Genomic DNA, 17,803 nt, shown 5'->3' with positions numbered 1-17,803 from the left:
GCCGTTATTGGGTGTTTCTGCAATTTCGGGGATTTTGTTTTTATTAAAACTATCAGGTGAAACTTTCTTGCTTTTGTTTTATGAAGGTCAAAATAAATCTGTCCTGAAACATTTTTTTAACATGCCTTCATCTTAAATGTTTTCCTTCTCTTGCATTACCCTTGTCCCAGAGTCAGACCCACACTTTTAGAAAAAAGTTAATTTGGCTTCTAATAGGCGTCAGAAATTCAGATGCAGACACAGTAATAAGAGAAATCAAATGTTATTATTTATATATTTTCATCTATCTATCTATCTATCTATCTATCTATCTATCTATCTATCTATCTATCTATCTGTCTGTCTGTCTATCTATCTGTCTGTCTGTCTGTCTGTCTGTCCCTCCGTCCGTCCGTAGGCTATATCTGTTTATGAAAGGTATGCATGTGATTACACAAAATAGCGAATGATGGTAGATTTAGTTTGTGTGTGTGTGTTTTTATTTTATTTTTATTATCATTATTATTATTAAGAAGTGTAAACAAATTATCAATTTATTTGTACAGGAAAAGGCTACAGCTGTCAGTCACAACTAGATTTGTATTTCATGAAGGAAATACCAGTACTTGCATGTCCCAAAACAACAGTGTTATAGATTCAGGTAAATTACAAAATGGACGCAATACAACAGAATGCCCAAGAAATATTTATATATATATATATATTAAAAAAAAAATGCACAAGCAGTATATTTTTTATACAATGCACAAGCTAAATATATTTTGTAGATGCACCATCAATTGTCCTATATAGACATGGAGAAGGCTTGAACTCCATTCTTGTTGTTATAACCCTTGTGGGTCAATAAAAAAAAAAGTTACTCAGAAGTCCTTAGAGGACAGAAATTTTCGCGTCAAAAAACTGCCATAATAATATTATATATTAATATTATTTTCCACTTTCAATGAGTTAATTTTTTTTAACCAACATCAGTCCTGATCATAACTACCAAATATTAATAAAGTTTCAGGATTTTAACCCTTTAAATGCCGGTTTGTTTACATAATGCCGCTGTTGTTTTTTACACACATACACACACATTTCTCAATACACACATACAAAACACACTCTGACATCCATATCAACACACCCACACAATTTTAGCTGCATCATTTATTCATTTGGCCTGCAGTGCTCTATAATATAGCAAACAGAAAATAGGAAAAAAGCATGTATTTGCTCCATAGGCTAAGCATGAGAAAAATTGCGCCATCTGGTGGAAAATATTTAAAAAATTACATTCTGAAGCCAGGGCTCCAGAATGAAAGCATAATATCATAGAATTCATGATTTTATGCTTTAATGACAATAAAAAAAAAAAAAAAAAAAAAAAAAATTATGCACATGCATAAGCACCACCAGTTGTCTTATTGGCATGGAGTTACTCTGTTCTGTTTGGCAAAAGTGAGTTTCGCTCTTTGTCACACCTTCTTGAAGAATTCCAAACTCCACTATATATTATTATTATTATTATTATTATTAATTTATTTTATTTTTTGTTAGTTTGCTGCAGTTCCATTGATGCTTTTCTTCAGCCAATAGGCCTATTGCATGTCTATTTTGTTTTATTTGTATTTTTTATTGGAGTTAAGAGTTTTTCCGACTCAGACTTCTAAGCAATAGACCGGATCCGCCCTTTTCAATTCTTGAGTCAATTTCCTTGTCACTCACAACAATGCAGGGAGAGAGGCTCTCATAATTGTCCATGTGGGATATCAACTTCTCCAGGGTGACTTGGAGAAGGTCTTCACTGATGATAGATAATTTGTCCCACTCCAGGATGGTCTTCAGTCCTTCCTGTGGCTTGGAGCTTTTGGAAACTGTTAGTCAGTCTCCTCATCCCTCCCTGTGAACATCGGGATGCTGGGCAGTGTGGAGACAGTGAGTGTCTCAGTCTCCTCGGGTTGTTCAGTGTTATGAGTGGTTATGAAACAGTCTTATCTCCTCACCTGCATCTGGTAAGATCTCCAGGCTGAGCAGTGGTGAGCTAATGGATACTAGATCTTCAGTCTCCTCCACAACATCTGAAATTAGCTCCAGACCTGGTGGTGGTGAGCTAAAGGAGACTTCATCTTCCTCACTGTCTGATATGATCTCCAGGCCTGGTGGTGGCGAGCCCCTGGAAGATGGCTCTTCAACCTCCACATAAAGAATGGTTTAATATTCTCTCTCTCTCTCTCTTAAATTATAAGGAGATTTTAATAACATTATTATATGCAGCAAAGTCAGTTTGCACTTTTAACAGCTCCATGTTGTCATCCAATTTATCCTGGGGAAAAAAGTTAAATAAAATTCAAATAAAACCCAGACAATGTTTAACTATGGTTTCACATTCAATGTAGTATTACATATTTATGACAGTATATTACATACATTATTCAGGAGACAACTGATTTGATTTCATTCTAATACTGAAAGGTACTAGCACTAACACCCTTGACCCAAGACTTTCATCTAAAATCCCATAAACAGAATTATCAAGAAAACCCTAGGGAGATAGATAGCGTACGTAAGTAAAAAAGCTCTTTTTTTTTCTTTTTTTTAAAAATGATAACAGATAAACAATATAAGAACAAGTAAAACCTTGTCTAATGTTTACACGACTTGGTGGCATCCACATAGGGTGCATTGTATTTACCATAAGAATTCTATATACAGTACAGGAAAATAACTATTCAAATCCATAAACTATAGTATATCAAATCTGTATAAACATACAGTGAAGCACTAGTTTACAGAACGCGGCATAATTTCAATCACCTTCAAACAACAACTATAAAAGAACTCATTCTTGACACTCCCACTGTCCTCTTGTTCAACATCACATCATAATTATAATCATCAACAATACTGCCAACATGATTATTGTCATCCTCATCAGTCATGCCAGTATTGTGCACATTTTGATAATCTAGGGTGCTTTCGGTCAGATATAGTCAGAGGACCACATTTGTTTCTCTAGAGTTGTAGCAATATTAAGAACAATAATGAATATGATAAATCTCTTTTAAATAGCTCTATCTCGTAGAGCTATTTAAAAAATCTGGCAAATGGCACCAAAACATACAAACACTGTTTAATCCATGCAGTAATATTGCACAATAAAGCAGCTTTGGTACTCAAGGTTAGCTTGAGATCTATTAAAGACATTGCTAAAAGCTTAAATCAATTGAAAAGAGATAAAGCACACTAGACCCTATAAACATGCACACAGCGTTACGCTCTGCAAAAATATGACAGCATTACAAAACAATCTCATAGTAATAATCCTTTAAAAATACATAACAAGCACCAAAATGTTAACTAAATGTAAAATATTTTACTGTACTTAGGCTTTGTTCACACTAAATGCAAAAAAAAAAAAAAAAAAAAAAAAAAAAGTCACATTTTTGCTGCCTATCTGAACAAAGCCTTAAGAGTTCTTTTGAATAGTCAAGACATAGGCTACTGCTTTCCGGCCACTGAATCTTAGTTGAGTTACAGACCACTTGCGAGTTAAATACAGCTAAAACAAAACAAAAAAACTTTTTAACCTTGCAATACAACAAAAGTCAGACTCTGTCTAAGCCGCACAATAGGTAAATCCAAGTGATTGAAGTATAAATCACAATGAAGACATCACTCATTCTTTATTTTGGGGTTTTATACAATAGGGGGGAGAAACTGCGGCTCTTGTCCTTCTGAATCAGTGCTTGATTCTGTTTGAGGTTTGATGATGATCTGAACGGATCTCTCTCCACTGGAATCTGACTTGCTGTCTTTGCTTTCCTGGCTCACATTTTTGCCTTCCTCGCCGTTCTCCTCCTCAGCCGAGGCTCCTATTGGACGCAGACGGTCTTCTGTTGCTGCCTTGCTTCCTTTGCTCAAACCGTCACTGACCCTCTTAAGTTTTTCGTCAGATCCGGACTTGTTGGCTATGGAATGAGATAAGGAAAGATTTAATATTCTGCAAATTGTCCCAAACTATACAGTGGTCCCACCCAGTTTTTGGACACTCAAGTTATATACAAAACATTTTGTCATCTGCAAACGTATGATGCTTGACATTTTCTTAGAAGTAAATTCACCTTTTTTTTTCAGTGATTTTTGCAATAACCTAACCAACTGGTCTCAAGATTATTTTTAGTGGATGTATAAATTCAGTTCTCCTAAAGTTTACACACAGGTGCCCTAATAGAGTAACAGGTTTAGTTAATCACATTACCTATAGACATGTTCCACAAAGTTTGACTTTTTGTTAAATTGTTTGCTTAAAATGTGTAATGTGTTATTTATGTACTATATTTCTTTAAAATAAATATCACTTGGTTTGGTATTTTGTTATAAAATGCAAATGCATCCATACAGTGTAAGTGTGGCTTAAGTGTCCAATGACTTTTTGGGATACTGTAAATTAAATTACATATTCTAATTTAATGAATTTGAAATTCGATAATTTACAGGTGCTAAAAAAATATAAATATTATATAAGGAGATAGCTAGCTAGAGAATGCAGTTTAAGGACTTCCTGATTCACCAATGTTACCTAAAAGTCGACCGCTAAACATATATTGACACTTGCCTGTCCTGTTTGCAGTTGCTTTGTGGTACGTGAAGTCACAATTGTTCTCACTGTCTTTCCGCAGAGACCGAGGTTTAGGATGAAGCTTGTTCAAACGACCCTCATGTATCCACTCATGCTGCATGCCTTCATCTGGTGTCATGCGCTTTGAGGGATCCCACCTACAAGACCCAACGGTACAGGTTGAGATTGTGTGTTATGGTGATATTACAGGTTTTGCATCATATCACATCATTGCTGTAATATACATACACAAGGCAACGTCGTATGAAGTCAAGGAAAAGAGGATCATTGGTCTTCAGTACACTGGCAAGATCTTTTGAGTTTGGTCTGCGTTTTTTCCCTTTGCTGTTTGTGATATTCCTCGGGTTTCCTTTAGAATCTGATTGGGAAATTTTAATGGTAAGATGTAAATCAAAATTTTGAAGAATTGTTTAAACATAAGTAAGCACAAACAATTCTACATGAAGTGGAACAAGAACCATTTGTCTTTTGAGTTTATAATTAAATGTTGTTTGTGACAGTCAGCGTTCATGCAATAAGTCATCTTACCAAAAAATAACCTCCTTCTTGATGCTGTTTGAACAAAGTCATTTGGAGGGAGTCCCATTATCTATAAAATCAGAAATGATTCTTGTCAGAAAACAATGTTTTTCAAACAGCTATAGAAGAAGCCTTAAAGCGGAAGATTTAAAGAATCAAAAGTTATTCAAATAATAAATAATAAGCCTCTCACCTCCATGATACAGGCGATCTGCTCGACCTCACTCTCACCTGGGAAGAGGGGATAGCCAGTGTACAGCTCAGCCAAAATGCAGCCCAGGCTCCACATGTCTATTGCCATGCTGTACGGGTGACCCAGAATAACCTCTGGTGAACGGTAGAAGCGGCTCTGAATGTAGGTGTATACTGTAGATAGATAGACAGACAAAAGCTCTATTAAAAAGCTGAATTAGCGTAATGTATCTAATCGATTATTGGGCATGAATTTTTCTGATAACAGTGTTATTCTTCAAAGGCGTTTGTTTAAGCTGGCGCCACACTAGCTGATTTTTCCATAGATTTTCAGGTGTGAGATTCATTAACATAATCGCCGGACAGGCAGAGGGAGACGAAGCATGCATTAGCATCTCTCAGCAGGAGGTCGTTAATTACTTGACCATCAGGACTTCCTGCTGAGTTAATGGCTTCAAAAACTGAAAAAACACATCAGACTTGCTTGAAAAAATCATTCTGTTGCTGAGGACAGGGCTCTTGTGTTCTCATGAAGTGACCAATGAGCTTCTTTTACTGAAGAACAGACAAGATGTCAATCTGATCTAGATGTTTTCATCGCACTCAGCTGCATATCGTCACAAACGCTGATTGTAATCCATACTGATTCTGTCACCAAGCGTTTTTCCTGCCTTTTTTTCCTACACTAAAAGGACATCAGAAAGCGAAACCACAACAGTCTGTTTTTATTGAAATTCTTTTCTCACTGAAAGCTGCATACGGACATACGCATTCTACGGCAAGCCTTGAAGTGATAAATACACAATCACACACTTTCACAATGTAAAGTTACTCCGTGAATTGCACATCTGGCTTCTCCCTTGGTTCGGTTTGTATACAGTAGGCATATATGAACACAGCAACCACCTGGACGAGAAGAACTCTGAAGGTCAGCTTGTCACTGTATTTCATCATCAAAATGCAGATATAGCGTTTTGACAGCTATATTATATTGGTCGATCATCACGATCGCTTCTCTCTTTTGGATAGCAGCAGAATAGACACAGGTAGGACGGCATCCGCTAATTTTTGACAGATAAAAATGTGGCTTCACTTTTTCTATGTGTATGTGTGTGTGCAAGTGTGTGTTTGTGCAAGTGTGTGTGTGCAAGTGTGTGGTGGGAAAGGAAGCGAGCTCCGTGACTGTGAGAACAGGTTATTTTCAATGCAGAGATAATGGAAAAACAACTAATGATGGATAAAATAACCACAACGAAAATTTTACAGTTTTAAAATCTAACCTTGTGAAAGTGAGCCGAACCATGAAGAAAATGCAACATTGTAACTATTTTAGCCCCTGCTTCGAACAAATCAAGCAAGCTACAGGTCTGAAAACACCCTAAATCACTCTATCGCAACTCTTTATGCTCACGCGGTTCTCCTGTTGTTATTTAGGCGAGCTCCACGTGACAGGGAATCAGAGAGAGAGAGAGTTGCGGTGAGTTGGTATTTTTGTCACCCCGCCACCATTTTGTATCTGCAAGTGTCTCATACCTCTGACTGAAGCGAGCGAGATCTCTGCAAAACAGTCTGCATGTGTGACACCCTTGACCAAAATCAAGTTGTTTGGAGTCTGCTAGTGTGACGCCGACATTTACAGGCATTTAACAGCCAACTGCAGTCGTTGTAGATTTTGATGGTAAGTCTGCAGTATCACATGCTATGTAGTGCCCCACGTGGTATAAATGATACAGATAACAGATAGATATATCTGATGACATTTTCCATAAGGGGCTTTACAGTGCAACTCTAGATTAAGAGACCGGTTTACCTCTCTGCTGCTCGTAGCAGCTTGATCCAAAGTCCACCACCTTGATGTTCCCCTGTCCTCTCTGGGACAGGAGTATGTTTTCCTATTTAGAGAGAGAGAGAGAGAGATGTGTAAAAGATGTGGGTTGAAATGAAATGGTTGAGAATCTCAAATACCAAACAACAACTGACTTGCGTCTTTTTCAGACAAACTATAGCGTTGAGTTTTACCGGTTTGAGGTCACAGTGGATGATCTTCTCTTTGTGCAGCATCTGCAGGCACTTGAGCAGTGAATGGGCAAAACGCCTGATCAGCCCCAGACTGAAGCCCTGGTAGTTGTTCTTTTTAATAAGCTCATACAAGTTCGCCCTGGAAGGAGACAATATGGACTATTATCACTTGGCTGTCTGTGAAAACAGTTTTTGTAGAATAGCATCTTAATTTTCTGATTTTTGTTTGCTCTTGATTTCAAAAACCCTTTAAGGCAAGTCAGTTCACTTGGTAAATGTTTGGTAAGTATTCTCCCCTTATAATGCCTCTGCTAAAAACCTTCTAAACTACTATCAATTGAAAAACAGCAGTATGCCATTTCTCTACATGCCGCTAGAGGGCAGCTGCACAGTAGTTTTTAGTCCTACCTCACACCAAACCTTGCACAATCACATACTGTATATTGTCACTCAACAACCTCCTCAACCAAATGCTATCTTTAAGCGTGCCAATAAAAACTAAATCTGTGTTAAGCGCTAAGCATTATGATAAAAAGCCCTTTGAGAGTGACCCATGAAAGTCATTATCTTTGGCAGAAAGGAAGCCCAGAACAGCAGCTGTGAACAGCCAAATGTAATCGGAGACTTCACACCATGAGTGGGGCAAAAAAAAGAGATAGGGGCCTAATAAAGGCATTCAGTAAAGGATTCTGTGATGGTAACAGTAGACTGGGATGACACATCTTACGTCCTCTAAAGGTCAGGCTACCAGAGATGAAGCTGCTTTTCCAGCAAAGAGACCTAATTGATCACTTTACTTAGAGCTCAGAGGTCTTCAGAGGCAAACTCTCACTTCACACCTCAACGTCCATTACTGGGACAAGCCACCAATCACAACTAATGTGACATCTAGCAAACAACTGATGAATCAGAACTAATTTGACATTTTTTGGCTTTATCAATGGTTATATTTCATTCTAATGGCAGAGAAATAACAGATAAGTAACATTTATTTTGTTAAGAATTTATTTTAATTTTTTTTAAATCTAAGTGGAGTTCAATGGTCCACTAAAATAGACCACTAGTGAAAAATGCTCTGAATGCAAAATACATATTTCTTCATTACAAATTATTTTATAAAGCAAAATTTGCGTGAAAAAACCCACCCCTGAAGATCCATGTTATCCGGCATGATTCGATCATGTTCCAAAGAGTATCTTCTGTGTTTCAATGAAAGCAAGAAAATCTGAACTTCTGACTGACAAAAGATGTTAAAATATTATTACATGGTCAATGTTGCAAATTTGCTTATTTGCTTATTGACTTTCGAAATAGTACTGAATCAAAAATGATAACTCAGAGCCTCATTTAAAGGATCTGGTAATGATGCCGGAAATGCTCCCAGGCCATTTCTTTGTTTTTGTGTACATCCTTGAAATGTTCTGTAAAAGAATAGCTGTCATTGTGGAAAGAGAGAACGGAAAACTGAAAAGTTTCAATCTTGCTTATGTCCATCATGACATCTCATGCACAAACTGTCTGAAAACACTCACTCATTCACTCATTTACTTGAAATCTGATCTGCCCGTTCAGACCTAAAACGCTTTGCCAAAAATTAGAATTTATGCATGGATGTTTTTTATCAGATTTTTTTTTTTTTTTTCTGTTCACTTGACTTTTAAATGGATTTGAATTGGATACACAAAAAAAAATCAGATGTCTGAATTTAGCCTAAACAGTATTTTCCACTTACCCCAGTAGTTCAAATGAGATGCACAGGTGGTTGCGGAAGTAGAAGTACTCCTTCATGTGAATGACGTTGTGGCAGTTATCTCTGTCTCTTCTCCGCACAGCATCCAGGATCTTTAGCTCCACAAGGGCCTGATGGTGGAACCTGAGTAGCAAAAGAAAAATAATTTACTTCTGATATTTTTAAAAATACTTATTAATCTTTTTTCTGCTGTGACCACAATTGTGCCAAACAAACAATAACTGTAAATAGATTTATAATTTTTCAAATTATATATGGAAAGCTGACGTTTTTGTGCATTCTGAATGACCATTTTTATTGAGCCCTACACCCTTCAACCTTCTGAAGCTCTCACTGGATGGTTAAGTCATCGAAGGAAATAGAGGATAAGTACTTAATAATAGAACACACCATATGTGTCAATGTCATAATGTTTTTTTGTTTTTTTTAAACATCAGTATTTTGAAATTTTTTTAATTGTTAGTTCAGGTTAAATGAAGTGCCTCCCCCTCAAAATTCATTCATTCATGTTTTAGCTGAGTACACACATTTTAGGGCTTTGCTCTTTTTTTTTTAACTGTGGTGTTTATGCCAAAATATTTTAGATATAACGAGAAAGGAACTTGCACTCTCAAAAACAAATCGAAACATCCTGAAGGCAAATTCAATTGTCATCTTTTGTTAAAGCTGGATTAAACGCATTAGTGCAGTTACAGAGTATGAAACACTGAGCTCGTGTTATAAGAGCACTATTAGATAAAAGTTAATGCATCAATCAAAGTTGGTGCGATGGCAGTCAAAGGGCATGAGATCAGTTCTCCCCAGACATGTAATGCAATACACAACTTACACCTTTTAACACCCTTCAGTGTATGGTATGACCCAGTTGAGCGCAGATCAAAGACCTTTGGATGACCTTCTACGTGATGAATGTGACTAAGGCTTATTGTGCTGTCTAAAAGACTGAATAATGAATCTTCCTTAAAGGTATAGTTCACCCAAAAGTTCTGACATCATTTACTCACCCTCATAATGTTACAAACCCTTTCGAAACCTGTATTTATTTTTTTCTTCCATGGAACACAAAAGGAGATGTTGTGTTGATAATAAACAATAAACAAAATGGACAGTGAAGATGAAAAGCACCATAAAAGTATCATACACGTAGTCCATACGACTCATAGGCTATATTCCCAGTCTTTTAAAGTCATACCGTAGCATGGTGCTATTTTAATGGAAAAAAAACACAGGTTTTGAATGACATGAGGGTGAGTACATTCATTTTCATTTTGGGTGAACTATTGCTTTAAAGCATACAAAGATGAGGATGAAGACATTAATTGGAGATTCATGATACCTCTTCTTGTTTCGAATGATCTTGATGGCCACCATCTCATTTGTCTTGTGATCCAAACATTTCAAGACTTGGCCAAACGATCCTTTCCCAATCACCTCCAGGACTTCGTAACGATAGCCTATATGGTCATGCAGGACCTGCACAGAGTATTTAGAGGAGAGAGTCAGCTGACGAACAGGTCAGCATAATTATTTCAGTCACCTTTTGCAGTGGCAGACTCCCTGTTACTTAGAGAAATATCGTATTGGTCTTATTGAGATGCATAAATGTTGGTCACATACAGTGGCCCCAAAATGCATTTGGACTCTTCAGCCACATTTAAAAATGGATGAATGTCATTTTCCTAGAAAGCATAATATGAAAGCAAGTGGCATCTGCAGGCAAATTATGCTAGAACTGTTTTCAGGACTATAACATTTTTCTTAGCCACTTGCAATGACTTTAAACCAACTGGTTTCAAGGTGATTTTAATGGATGTATGAAGTCAGTTCCCCTCAAGTTCACACAAGTGTCCTAGCAGAGTAACCACACATGTTGTTCAGCACATTAAATATGGACATGTTCCACTTCGTTTGACTAACAGAAAGTGCCTAAATACCGTATCTCTATTGGCTTATTTAAAACTTCAAATTTTTTAGTGACATGTTTTACTTGAAAAGTGTGTTTGTGCTATCTTTCTTTCAAATAAAAGCCATTTGCTTTGAAATTTTGTTATCCAATATAATGACATTAAAACATTTTTACAAGTTTGGCTTAAAGGGATAGTTCACCCAAAAATAAAAATTCTCTCATCATTTACTCACCCTCATGCCATCCCAGATGTGTATGACTTTCTTTCTTCTGCTGAACACAAATTAATATATTTTTTTTTTAATATTTGTGAAAGGGTACCAAAATTTTGAAGCTCCAAAAGCATATAAAGGCAGCATAAAGGGGGCCTGGGTAGCTCAGCGAGTATTGACACTAACTACCACCCATGGAGTCGCGAGTTCGAATCCAGGGTGTGCTGAGTGACTCCAGCCAGGTCTCCTTAGCTATCAAATTGGCCCAGTTGTTAGGGAGGGTACAGTCACATGGGGTAACCTCCTCGTGGTCCGGTTTAGGGGTTCTCGTTCTCAGTGGGGCACGTGGTAAGTAGTGCGTGGATCGCGGAGAATAGCCTGAGCCTCCACATGCTGGGAGTCTCCGAGGTGTCATGCACAGTGAGCCACGTGATGAGATGCACGGATTGACGGTCTCAGAAGCGGAGGCAACTGAGACTTGTCCTCCGCCACCCGGATTGAGGTGAGTAACCGTGCCACCACGAGGACCTACTAAGTAGTGGGAACTGGGCATTCCAAATTGGGAGAAAATTGGGAAAATAAAAAATAGAAATAAAGGCAGCATAAAAGTAATCCACATGACTCCAGTGGTTAAATCCACATCTTCAGAAGTGATATGATAGGTATGGGTGATAAACAGATATTTAAGTCCTTTTTACTATACAGTAAATTCTCCCCCTGCCCAGTAGGGGGCGATATGCACGAAGAACACAAATCGCCAAAAACAAAAGAAAAAGAATGTGAAAGTGGAGATTGATAGTAAAAAAGGATTAAAATATTGATCTGCTTCTCAGCCACACCTATCATATCGCTTCTGAAGATATAGAATTAACCACTGGAGTTGGATTTACCTTATGGATTACTTTTATGCTGCCTTTGTGCTTTTGGAGCTTCAAAATGTTGGTACCCATTCACTTGCATTGTATGGACCTATAGAACAGAAATATTCATCAAAACTCCTCATTTGTGTTCAGCAGAAGAAAGTCAAACACATCTGGGATGGCATGAGGGTGAGTAAATGATGAGAGAATTTTCATTATTGGGTGAATTATTCCATTAATTGTCCAAATACGTTTTGGGGTCTGTATCTGGATTGTTGACCAACAAATGACTTCATGTGACATTCTTCCATTATTTGTGTTGTGCTTTTCTGTTTACATGTTTTGAGTGCAAATGTCTGCTGTGTGACTCTTTAAATGGTCCAGTCTGAAGGCATTGAGTCTACATTTCTAAAATATGCCCAGTAATCATGAGGAATGTCTTTTTGAAAAAGCACATTCATGGAATGGGGTGGGACAGCACAGATGAGGGTCTGTCAGCCTGCCTGTCTCACGCTGTAATGCAATTTCACAATTTATCACGGAATTGAAAATGAGGTCAATATGTCACCTAGTAAGATGTTTGTCAGTAGCAAGCCTATGTTTTTTCTGTGAGCCTATATTCACTCATGGAGAAAGAATTAATATTTTATTTTGATTAGGTGTTTATGACCCATAATCTAGAAAAAGCTAAGCGACATTTAACTAAAGCTAATTTATCAATATATCAATAGTAATAATTGTAATATTTTTACAAACATTGTTATACAGTGGCAACCAAAAATTATTTAGGACATTTAATCCACACTTAAAAATATATGTGATTGCACTAGATAACAAAATATCAAAGCAAGTGGAAAATATTTTAAAAAGAAGCACACTTTAAAACATCTGTCAAAAATACAATTTTTTTTTTTTTATACCAAACAATAGGTATATACGGTTTACGATTATGACAAAAGCACACTATCTGGACACTGTCTGGCTGACAAACTTTGAGGAACATGTCCATTCACAAATAAAAAAAATAAAACAAATAATAATAAAAAAGATATAATATGTCGAAACTAACCTTGATGTAGCTGCCATGTTCATCGTCATAGCTAGAATTCTGTGGGGACCCCTGGGAGCCCTCAATCTTCTTAGTGTCCAAACCCAGGTACCAGATCTCAGAGTAGTCCATTATCTCTACCCTCTCATATTCTGTCAGCTGGTTCTGGAAGTGTTTCAGTGCCGCTGTTTTGAAAAAGGAAAACAGAAAGTTTTGGAATACAGAAATGGTGCACAAATGTAATCCAATCAACCAAACAAATCCATTGCTTTTTAAAATTATTTTCAAGTCATTTAATTTTTCTATTTATTTCATGTTGACTTCTATAAGATTCAATGTTCAAGTAGAGAAGAAGCACAATTTTAGTGACTGAAACTATGTATTAATTTATGAATATCTAAAACACAACAAATTCCGTATACTTCAGAGAACTTCATACTTGTTGGAGACATCGGCAGCCTCTGTCCCTCATATGTCCTGATCTTCTCAAACTTATTGATGATGCTCCTGGTTAGGGATTCAGATAGGTTTTCCACCGAGGAACCGAATCGATTGGGAAACTGTGGCCTTGGCCTCTCCTCCTATGTTACAAGAAATGTAAGTCAAGCTGCAAGAATTTCTCTTTATGCGGCCGTTGTGACCATTAAGAGCCATTACATATTCAGTAGAACACTACTTTTTCACTTACAGGGTTGTTGAGTGTTAACCCACCTGGTTCCCTTGAGTGCTCTGCACCAACTGTTTGACAATACTGGGTAAGGTTCCATTTGAATGCAGAAGTTTGCCATTGGTCACCAAAACTTGCTTGACTGGAGCTTCTAGCTGGGGCAAGGTGCCAACTCCTGTACCGCATTTCTAGAAAACAGAAGACACAATACTCTGGGTGCTGTTCAGCAAGAGGAACTCTACAAATCATTAACAAGGTCAAGCAGAAGTACAAGGGGAAGATATGTGAGCTTCACGCAAGCCGAGTCGCCAATGTCCCCAATGAACTGGACCCCCAGGGTGGAGGATGGAATTTCAACGCCTGGTGACACAGAGGTGGGGACAAAAGCAGAGATCTGATATTCTTTCAAGATCCATCCCATCAGAGGATATATAATTATATATTAAGGGCCCAACAAGGTACTCTGTGGCCTTCGAGCACAATTTCTCTGGAGCGGTGCCTTGTTTTCTCTTTATTTCAGATTACAGTATGTTCACCACTGTCTTCTAGGATGTATCCAAAAATTCAACACTGGGTGAACCAAAGGTAACATTTTAAGAATGAGTCATTTAGTGTGTTTACATGAATAGCGATATGCTGATAACTACCAAAAATCTGCTTATTCAAGAAATCCGACAAAGTAAGAAACCCACGTTTACATGAGATTTGAAATCAGCAGATTGTTCTCTGCTTTTCTGTTAAAAGGTAGACAGTCATGCGCACAACACTTGCGCTGTAGGGCACTGCACAAAGGAGGGGCTCATTTGTAGTTTGCAGGTTTTCCCCCATATCACGGTTCAAAGCCAGTGCTCGACCAATTTCTGGGCTGAAAAAGAGCTAGTGTGTCTATAGATAGATGCGATATTCAATCTCTTGTGTTCTGGGGCTACTGCAGCATCTGCCAACTTGATCATGACGCATAGAAACTGAAGCTAAATTTAGTGTAGGGGCACCTGCAGAGACATACAAGAATACAGTAAGCTGTCTGTAAACACCTGAACATTTAAGGTACCACAGCTGTGCGTTAAACCACAATCAGGTCATGGGATTTCGACATTAAGAGGCTCTATGGAGGCACAACGCCAAGCAGTGGCTTAGATGACGATTAGTTACTTTATTATAAAAAGCTGATATGCGCTGTATGTAGAGATTGCTTTTAGTTAATGACGGCTGTTGGGGGCCTTACAAGAGTCTTTGTTATCTCACGCTCAGCATAAAAGATTTAGCACAAGCGCTTTCCATAGGTGCTCCGAGGGATCATCCATTGTCATTTATAGATAGATGACGCACAAAGGAAAAGCCCATTCACACTAAGGCTTCAACTGGATGAAATATTAGTATATTTGGGATAGCTTTGGGAAGACTCATTAAATTGAGCAAATCGGTTCATGCAGATGGTTAATTTCAGTGAATAATAGAAAAACGAATTAACTGATTCTTAAGAATTCTTAAGAATTCTCATGACATTTTGTCTTTTTTTGGTAGTGATATAGTGAAATGTTTAGGTAAATACTATGGTTTATTATGATGTTTTCAATTAAAAGTGATCCATGTAATTTTAAAAAAAAGGAAATGCTTTCTCTAATCCCATTTTAATATCCAGAGACATCTATAAGTAAACAATTTGCAGGCTCATTTCACCAAAAAGTGTAAACACCATTCTTTTCAACTTTCAATATTGCTCTGTTTGTTTGAACTATGACTTTGGGGGCAGGACTATCCATTTGATCAAGCAATTAAAAAGTAAATTCCATTCTGAGTCTCAAATGTTGCATTGTTTATCATTCCAATATGTAACCCACCCAACGATGTACAGTAACCAAATATTCCAGATTGGGGGCTTTCAAATGTACAATTTCAGAATTGTCCCTTGTAAAACCCATATTGGTCGACCAATAATCTAAATATTGGGGGGAGGACATGTACTAATCAATGTCTATGGTGTTCACATTTCACCACCCAAATCCCAGTTTTACTCCCAAACAGAATTCTTTCTTACAACAGAGCAGGGGCAGATTGGCCATAAGGAGAACCGGGACTTTTCCAGGTGGCCAGGCCACGAAACAGGGCCAAACTGGCCGCGACAGGCTGAAGAGGGCCACAAAACAGCGCCACGATATTACCGAAGGGGGCCGCAATATGCAGAAAATTACAGTCCCAACCCCCCCCCCAACAACATTTGGGCCAGTTTCCATGTAAAACCCAGGATTTCTCTTCCCAGTCCGCCCCTGCAATAGAGTGATTCCAAAACACTTTGCATTGATTCAAACAAAACATTAAAAAGAATTGGTTTAAAGGAACAATTTTTTTTGAGTAGCTGCTTATTATTTGGAATAAAGCACAACAGTGCCAGCCACTTTTTTAGCTGTCTTGGTGTTGGAGGCATTTTTCCCATTCATTTTTTTTCATAGGAATTTCATAAAATCCTTCATAAAAGATTTCTAAGCCATGAACCAAACCAACCAGCTCAGAGGTGAATTGCAACATTACAAACTTCAATATGAAGTGAAAAACTATTTGAAAAACGGACAAAAAGAAAAAGGTACAAGACTGTGTATTTACCATCTTTCATGGGGGAATGAACTACAATCCCATGAAGCATTGCGAATGACGTAATCAAATGAACAACGATAGAAAATGTAAAATTATTGACTTAACGTGTTGATTTTACATATAGAAACAATACATTTTACATTTATTGCAAAACATTCAGATATATAAAATTGACAAGTAGTTTGAGAGTGTAGGGGAGACCAACTCGATTGCATCATTGACAGTAAGTCATGAAAGTGTGCAGTTGCTGCAGTGCTTGTTTGGCATGCTTTGTTGTCTGCAATCTCTGGTGAATCTTTCTCTGCTGGATCATGGATAGTGTGGTTCTTCCTAAATTCAGCTATTAAACATTTTTTTAAATGAAGTAGAAATAACGCAGATTGATAACTTCAACTGAAGCATATACGATTGTTTAACAACCTCTGAGCTCACAGTAGGTCTGTCTTTAAAGGTTCTTATGTTATCATTAATAATCAATTTCCCTATGGAAAAATTAATGGGATATTTACTTCCAGAACCTGAATGATCCGCTCTATTCCATTCTGAGACTCTATGAATAAGGGCTCACCTGTGCGTAGGTGCAGTTGGGTCCTATTTTTGTGCTCTCTGCCTGAGCCCTGTGAGGGTGAGGGAAAGCCTCAGGTCTGGCTGACTGTGAAAGAGAGGGGAGGGAAAGATGCCATGAGTGTGGCGTGTGGGTACACTCTCACAACCCACATCCTCAGTCATCTCCTGAAAGCAATGCCATAAGTGTGGGATGCTGCCCATCTACAGTAACATAGAGAACCATCTCTCTGCAGAAACACGCTTTGTGTTATTCAATACAGTGGATGACTCATCTTTGATACACCAAGGTCGCTGTTCTTAATTAACTTTTATTTGCAGAAAGCAGAGGAAAGCCTTTCTTTTTCAAAAGATTGCTTTGAAGAAGCGTGATAAGTACATTTTCAGGCGTCACAATGATGTCTTGAACATCAGTAGAGTGACCTAGAGGAAAATGTTATTGCTTAAAGGTTGTTCCTTCATCAATTTAGTCTCAGATGTTTCTCCAAAAATTGACAGTAAGAGAATGGAGCTATTAAATTACTGTGGATAACATAGCACAGACAATGTCATCTTGGAAGAATTTGATGAGAAAGGTTCTTACTTTGATACTTTTGATTGTCAACTTTGATGACTGAGCAAATCTGAGGACAGTTTGAAAAGTTACTGAGATCTCATTTTTTTTAATCCATTTTTCTTCCAATTTGGAATGCTCAATTCCCACTACTTAGAAGGTTTTCGTGGTGGCGCGGTTACTCACCTCAATCCGGGTGTCGGAGGATAAGTCTCAGTTGCCTCCGCTTCTTAGACCCTCAATCTGCGCATCTTATCACGTGGCTGGTTGTGCATGACACCGTGGAGACTCCGCATG

At 37.7% G+C, this 17,803-nt stretch overlaps 1 protein-coding gene across 3 annotated transcripts in view; it reads right to left on the bottom strand.

Moving 5' to 3' along the window:
• Positions 1-762: 762 nt before the first annotated feature.
• The window catches only part of LOC127437816 (dual specificity tyrosine-phosphorylation-regulated kinase 4-like), a 34,896-nt gene continuing 17,855 nt past the window's right edge, over positions 763-17,803 (bottom strand). The window contains exons 2-14 of one of the 3 annotated variants that reach the window (XM_051693013.1): positions 16,958-17,041; positions 13,842-13,985; positions 13,570-13,711; positions 13,152-13,315; positions 10,441-10,577; positions 9,087-9,227; positions 7,355-7,493; positions 7,146-7,227; positions 5,337-5,509; positions 5,153-5,213; positions 4,853-4,982; positions 4,601-4,761; positions 763-3,953 (exon numbers count right to left, since the gene is read on the bottom strand). In XM_051693013.1, coding sequence (XP_051548973.1) covers positions 3,682-3,953; positions 4,601-4,761; positions 4,853-4,982; positions 5,153-5,213; positions 5,337-5,509; positions 7,146-7,227; positions 7,355-7,493; positions 9,087-9,227; positions 10,441-10,577; positions 13,152-13,315; positions 13,570-13,711; positions 13,842-13,985; positions 16,958-17,041 — 1,830 coding nt within the window. In that variant the 3' untranslated portion in view covers positions 763-3,681. The remainder of the gene's footprint in view (positions 3,954-4,600; positions 4,762-4,852; positions 4,983-5,152; positions 5,214-5,336; positions 5,510-7,145; positions 7,228-7,354; positions 7,494-9,086; positions 9,228-10,440; positions 10,578-13,151; positions 13,316-13,569; positions 13,712-13,841; positions 13,986-16,957; positions 17,042-17,803) is intronic. The other 2 variants (XM_051693011.1, XM_051693014.1) reach the window with 2 other exon arrangements.

The sequence above is a fragment of the Myxocyprinus asiaticus genome, chromosome 48 (assembly GCF_019703515.2).
Source record: "Myxocyprinus asiaticus isolate MX2 ecotype Aquarium Trade chromosome 48, UBuf_Myxa_2, whole genome shotgun sequence".
NCBI lineage: Eukaryota > Metazoa > Chordata > Actinopteri > Cypriniformes > Catostomidae > Myxocyprinus > Myxocyprinus asiaticus.
Note: the sequence above shows the minus strand (reverse complement) of the source record. Positions and strands in the feature narration are given on the sequence as shown.